Source organism: Trachymyrmex septentrionalis, unplaced genomic scaffold (genome assembly GCF_001594115.1).
Source record: "Trachymyrmex septentrionalis isolate Tsep2-gDNA-1 unplaced genomic scaffold, Tsep1.0 scaffold16, whole genome shotgun sequence".
Classification (NCBI taxonomy): domain Eukaryota; kingdom Metazoa; phylum Arthropoda; class Insecta; order Hymenoptera; family Formicidae; genus Trachymyrmex; species Trachymyrmex septentrionalis.
In genome coordinates this window covers 3166908-3174065 of record NW_017304758.1, presented here as the reverse complement: position 1 = coordinate 3174065, position 7158 = coordinate 3166908, and the positions used below count along the sequence as shown (strand labels likewise).

Here is a 7158-nt window from a genome sequence, read left to right as displayed (position 1 = left end):
TCTCTCTCTCTCTCTCTCTCTCTCTCTCTCTCTCTCTCTCTCTTTCTCTGTCCTGATTGAAATCCGTAACAATTCTTAACGAGATAAACGTGTAATAAACCGCTTCAGTGCCTTCTTGAAGTCTTCACACAATGCTCAGTAAGGGACCATCTCTCTTTTGAAAAGTCATGACGAATACAAAGTCTTTTCAAAGATGTATCCAAGTGATTTATCCAAGTTCGAGGAAAGTCATTGGAAAAGTTTTAACGAGTGCTAGGTAACAAAGTTTTGCGAGAGCATCCGCATTCGATACAATACCATCACGATTTGTTATAATTTAGAGAAATTCATCAATTATATTTTTTTCTGAGAAAATCAATTGTGCTTATTGTTTTAAAAGTTTTTTTTTATTATTTTGTATTAGGATAATTTTAATATCAAAACTAAGAATATTTGATATTTCATAAACTTATTTCAAGAATAAATTAATAACCGTTTAATATAAAAACCTTAGATTTTGTTGAACTCATTTAACTTTCTGCCTATGAGTTGGGTTCTGTCCAGCCCAAATTAATTCTTTTACTATTCTAAGCTTCCAAAAATTGTAGAAAAAATTGAGAATTAGGTATTTTTCAATGATTACAGCAGCTCTGAAAGTATACGTTATATTTGTTTAACATGAGAACCGCCGGTGGTGCCATTTTCGGTCCGCTAACCATTTCAATTTTTTTTTTTTTTTTATAACAGGTACAGTACAGAATATTAAAAATGTGTGAATATAAATACAAATAATTTTAGCAATATAAATAGAATTGAAATAACTTTTCTTTAATCGAAAACATATATATTAAATCAATAAATCAAAACCTTTTTGAAATTCCAATGGGATACCATCGGCAATTCTAATATTAAAAAGTCTTTTCGAAATATTATTTTTAAACAACAATAAATAATATTAAATTGATGATGCGAATACATAATTAAGAAAACAAGCCTTATTTAGATATTTTGTTATATTACCTTTATGTTAGATCAATAGAAGCGCATGTCAAATAGGAAAACTAGATTATTCAACGGTACATGCTTTTTATTTGATTCCAAATGGACGCAACTCATATACGTGATAATTTCAAGACAAGGATTTGCAACAACGGCGTTGACACACCAGTCTTCTAAATCAGAATCGATGCGTCGAACGATTCACTAGTGCATGATGACCAGTATTCCGTGTATCGCGACGAGTGGTGGTACGTTTTGATATCCTGCATCGTTGCACTTGATAAATCGTTCTATATTACGAAACAGCGGGAGCTACTATGAGCAACATATAAAAACGAAGAGTGACTGGGAAGATGCATCTAGCGAGCACTTTGTTTCACATCTTCTTTTATTTATTGTGCGTCAGACCGATAGCCTTCTCCGTTATTTTTCAAGGAAATATAAGAAGTTATACTTTTACAAAGTCAATTAGTTTTCAGATTTTTTTCATAGAACAAAAGTTATATAATTATTATAAAAATTGTTATATCGTGGCTAATTTTTTTTCTAATCTTAATGGAATTAAACGAGCTAATAAAGAATATATGAGTAAATCAGAATAAAAATAAATTTTAAAAGCTGTGTCGCGCACATTCCTCAATTCGAAGGAAACTTATTATTCGAGTTATTCGAATTGGAGAAATATTTGAGTATAGATTGGAAAAATAGAAACTTTTATAATATAACTTAAACCCAAGCTACCAATTAATACCCGTTTCTATCAATGTGATTTAATTTTAATCTCGGTTCAATAAACTCTTCATCTTTTTCCAGTTCTAAGAATTAGAAAAAGATAAAGAGTAAGTTGAACCAAGATTACAGTTAATCTATATTGGTAGAAACGGGCATGAATCTACTAAGAACTTGATCGGTTTAATCGTTATTAAGATTCAATAATCTCAGATACTCGCAACTCGACGAAGCAAAAGAAACACGTCAATCTCGGAAGTTATACAATAATATACACATATTAAAAAATATAAAGTGTTTATTTGATACTTGAGACATAACCGTATCTCCTGAGAAATTTACGTTTTACAGATTTAATCTGGCATATTTTTCGTACATTATTTCATTTTAGATATTAAAATGTCTCAATCAGAACTGATTAGCGATCTGGACGTACCTGAAAATCCGCAGCACCCCTGTCAATGTTCCACGATTAACAATTTGGATTCTATAAGAACACCGAAGGACAGAATGGAAAGAAATATAAATAGCTCCAGAATCTCCAACAATCAAGATCTCCCGCGAAATCTGGAAACCTTACAGAATGTTTTCGAACCGATACGAAGGTTGGAGAGCCCCCATCAAGATAAATCGCAGATTAATTTAGACAATAATAGAAACGTTGATCTTCTGGAACATCAAGCAAATATATCGTCTAATTCTAGATCCATAAATAATCAGAATTCGTTGTTATCTCTTCACGGACATAATCTTTCATGTAGTCCTCGTAATTTGGATCTGTCTCGCAATTTGGCTTTTGAAGCAGCCCGAAGAGTCCAAGAAACCTCGAGTCTACAGGACAATCAGCACAATCACAGTTTGACCTCGAGTCCTAGTCCATTGCTAGAGACAGGGCCGAGTGTGCTTGAGACGAGCAGTAAAGAATTAGATAAACAGCTGGAGGATCACGCCGGCTTGTCGCCGCAGAAGCAAAGCTCCAGCAAGGAGAAACTGAAAAACGTGCAGCAGGTGTTGAATCCTTATCAGCATCATCACGAAGCGATGGAGCGTGGAGTTCATGGACATTTTCATAACGACATACATAGCCATATTCACAAGCACGCCGACAATTTTAGGAATAATACAAATCTGGACGAAAGCTTGATAGGCTTTCAGCAACACCAACGACAGCACACGCATTATCATCACAACAACGCAAAGACAAACGTCACTCATCATCACACATCCGGAGTACATCACTCACACGCGCAAGGAATGACTGGACATCATCATGGAAGTCTGGCAACTAGTCTTACCAGCCATGTCCATGGAAATTCTGGTTCTCTGAGCGGATCTGGTTCGTACTTAAGATTTTTCAGGTCTTCGTATTAATTATTATAGTATGTAAATGAGTTGGTTGTTGCGTTTTTGTTTCCAGGATCCGGTTCCATGAATCAAACCAGTTCCGTCACCTCCATCGGACACCATCATCCAACATCTATGCCTATAGCGGCTACGATAAACCACCTGAACTCTCCCCACAGTCATCATCGACTCAACGCTGGCTCCAGCTTAGCTCACCATTCAAATCCTACCTTTCCCAGCGATCATCATGGCACTTCGGGTGCTCTGAGCGGCGCGTCATCGAATTCGAGCATGATGAACCACGGTGGATCGCCCTCGGTGCACCGGCACGTGGTCAATGTTAACAGCAGTTTATCGACGACACCCTTGGGTGGTCACCATCACGGCAGCTCGTCGGGTAGTTTAACCGGTCATTCTAGCGTGAATCATCATCACGTTAGCTCCGGTATATCGTGCGAATCCTCGTCGTCGAATGCTAATACTAGGACGCACAGCAGGTTGGATCACGTCCACGATCATCATCATCACCTGCAATCGGTGCACCCGTTGCACGCGAGTCATCCCGATACCAGACCGAGAGATCGAGCGCCTTCGAGTTTGGATCATCACGGACATCTCCACGGTCATGTGCACAATCACGGCCACCCGCACGGGCAGAGCGACACTAAAAACGCGTCTCTTATGGGTATCGACGCTATTCAGGTATACAAACCTAGATATCTTATGATTTACTCTACGCAAAATTATTCGTACGTGATTACTTTGAGGTGCTACAAAATTTTATATCTTTCTCTCTCTCTCTCTCTCTCTCTCTCTCTCTCTGTCTGTCTCTTATAATCGTAATAGAACTGTTTTAAGAAATTAATTAGATTTTATACAATTGCACTTCCATAAATTTTCCTCGTGCTTTGCCAAATGAGGAGAATGACTTATGCCACCGTTCCGCCCAGCGGCTCGTATATTCCTAGCCGTTTTTGCCGCCACATCTGAGAAAATACATGTTCGTGAATCGCCATATCTCTATCCGCGCACGCTTGAGTTACGTTCGCCGTGTCCTGGCCACGCGAGAAGCTATAAATCGTGTACTAAGCAACGGTTCTGCCCTTAGAGCTTATATCAGGAAATATTTTCAGCCGAGGGCCAAATGTGCAGCGCGCGGACGAATGATTAATGATCGGTGCCCGTTGCAGAGATGTTCGAATTTCACCGCGAGTGCGACAAAAAATGTTTTATCGGATATTCTTTACCTGCAAGTGTTGATAACGAAGCTCTTAATACGAAGTTAATATTTAACAAATCGTATATGTTCTATACTTCGCTTTAATTTAACTTCAGAACGATGTTTTGAATGATATGTATTGATGACGCAAATTTTACGTACGAGTAAATAAATCGCTCTTGATTAATGTATAATACAAAATTTTTATATATATTTCACATTTTTAATAACAAAATGTTTATGATCTATAGATCTTTATGTATAAATACAAATAATCTAATTTTTAGCTTAAAGGAAAGAGAGTATCAAATTCTTGAAATGAAAAGAGTATATATGTATAGTCTCTTTATAACAATTCAATAAAATATAATAATATAAAACTGCTTAAAAATTGAAATCACTTATCATACTTATCATACTATTATGATAGAAAATTGCTAGGAGATCTAAACTGATATATGTATGATAGAGTGAATTTTTAAAAACTTGTTTCTGCTTGTCCTGCTTTTTAGCATGGCAAATTGGATTTCCTAATGAGCACTGAAGCTTAGCACTTAATAAACTCGCCCACTTGCACTTAAAATTTACATACGATAACATTCTATAGTTAACGATTCCGATCCTCAAGAGTTAAATAGTTAATTATCGAGAAGGAAAGAGATATTTGAACTATAATAATGTCGTTATTAATAACATTCACACAAAACACACAGTGGACATTTATCGCCATAAAAATTAATAATTTCATTTTTTATTATTTCAGTACTGCTGTTAATATTCGATGGCTCATTTTTAACACGCATAATTTACACTTCGATGTAGATCTTCGCATAAATTTTTAATTTTTATTAATTATTTCAGAATTAATGACATGACACTGGTATTACAACTCATCAAGTATTATTCGCGTGATTCGAAAACAGGATTTTTTTATTAAATGCTTTCTTTCTTATTATTCCACTTTATCAGATTATCATTAAGTTACCTTGATACGAATTAATATAAGTATTGTACTTCGACATTTTAGGTCTCAGCTCCAACGAAGAACAAATGTCAATGTCACGTAATGCAATCCGGAGGAAACAATGCAGGAACTGAGGGCGAGAGTGACGGGGGCGTCGAAGTGACATCAAGAACACATCAACCCCCTGCTCTTCCACCACGTCCGCCACCGAGACCAACGAGACGTTACGAGACGACTACTGCCAATCAATGTAAGTTGCTTTATAATATCTTTATGCATCACAGTTATAGGTAGTAATTTTTATTTATGACAGTAATCATGTTTGATTAAGAAGTTGCTAGTGAAAATATATTAAACTCAACAGTACATCGATCTTCCCTAATTCACCCAGTTTTATAAATCTTTTGTAAAATTTAAAACATTTTTTAAATCTAAATCTTCTTTTTACTTATTATGTCGACTAAACCTTTTGTAAAATCTTTGAATATAACAATGAAATTTATTGAGTAATTTATAATATCAAACAGAGTTATATTTTTTATAGGTTCGATATAATATTACCGCGTGCAATATTTCCCATGCTTGCATATTGATATGAATACTCGACTACATAATATAAACGACATTAATATTCATTCCATATGACTTAATTTCCATTTAAAATTGAAATATCAATCAGTCGTTAAAACCTCAGCTGAAATTTCCTAAAAATTCGCTGAGTAATTTCGGAATGTTGGCTGGTGGTAGCTCCATCCTATGCCGGGTAGTTTCACGATTATCCCGACAATTGCACTATCAGCCGGATGAGGAGGTGGCGACGTTGGCATGCGTTTCTTATCGGACGTGGACGTGCGTTATCGACGACCACGCGTTAGATTTCTACCCCGTTGCTCGGGGAATTGCATCCCTACATTCCTATAGAATTTCAATCCCCGACCGCACCGAGTCGCTCGAATCATCCAAGGGGTATATCGACCAGTCGATGCTTGCACCAACCGAGAGTAGGACGATCCTCCCCTATTGAGGGATGTGAGCGACTTGAAAGCGGGCCGACGATACGACAGCCAATGTGCTAACGACGTAACGTTTACGTTCTAAGTGTGCTTGGCATCGTTTCCTTGCTGACATGAAAAAAAACTCGATTCACGCGGATCTTGGATTTGACAAACACCACTGATCAGCCGCCACCTGTGGGACACATCACAACGTGTCCGCCACCGACGACTGTGAATTTTCTCGAGTGCGCGATTGTCGATACGCGAGAACCGATTGTTTTAAGACGAATAGAGGATAAAGATCAACAGGGTGACAATTAGATCGTTTCATAACGAATATTTATGTGTGAAACTTAGCATTGAATAACAATCAATTAAGAAGTTGATGTTAATAATGATTTCCGATGACGATTATTGATGGTGAAAGTGAATTGAGCAGTCCCAGCCGGAAATGCAAGACGAACAGGTGACCTTGGAAAATGGAGAACTCTCATGATGACACGTGACCAGTGTAGAATGTCGTAGACACGCATGACAGCAATGAAATGCTTATTACAGTCGAATCAATTGAATTTTTTTCATTTTAATACAGAACATTTTGAAAGAAGAAAAAGATTATAGATATTTATAATATATTTTCATGAAAATATAATATAATAATTGTACTATATATTATAAAAAATTTTTAACTTAAAGTTTGAAAAATATTTTTTTAAATAGTACACTATTGTTTCAACATTGACTAGCATTAATATCATCCAATGCAGTTCTGAAAAGTGACAAATGGTTTCTTTTTTTTATATCGTCTTAATAATAAAGAAATTGTCGATACTACACGTTACGTTAAATTCAATTCTGAGCAATTCATATTGATATATAATTCAATGCGAATTCTCTGCGCGAACTATTTTTAGTCTACACACCCACCC

At 36.2% G+C, this 7158-nt stretch overlaps 1 protein-coding gene across 2 annotated transcripts in view; it reads left to right on the top strand.

The window, feature by feature from the left end:
* LOC108746034 overlaps positions 1–7158 on the top strand; it is a 17553-nt gene that overhangs the window by 1724 nt on the left and 8671 nt on the right. The window contains exons 1-4 of one of the 2 annotated variants that reach the window (XM_018482520.1): positions 1219–1226; positions 2099–3043; positions 3125–3753; positions 5298–5484. In XM_018482520.1, the coding sequence (XP_018338022.1) occupies positions 2107–3043; positions 3125–3753; positions 5298–5484 (1753 nt within the window). In that variant the 5' untranslated portion in view covers positions 1219–1226; positions 2099–2106. Of the gene's footprint in view, positions 1–1218; positions 1227–2098; positions 3044–3124; positions 3754–5297; positions 5485–7158 lie in introns of those variants that run through there. The other variant, XM_018482519.1, reaches the window with a different exon arrangement.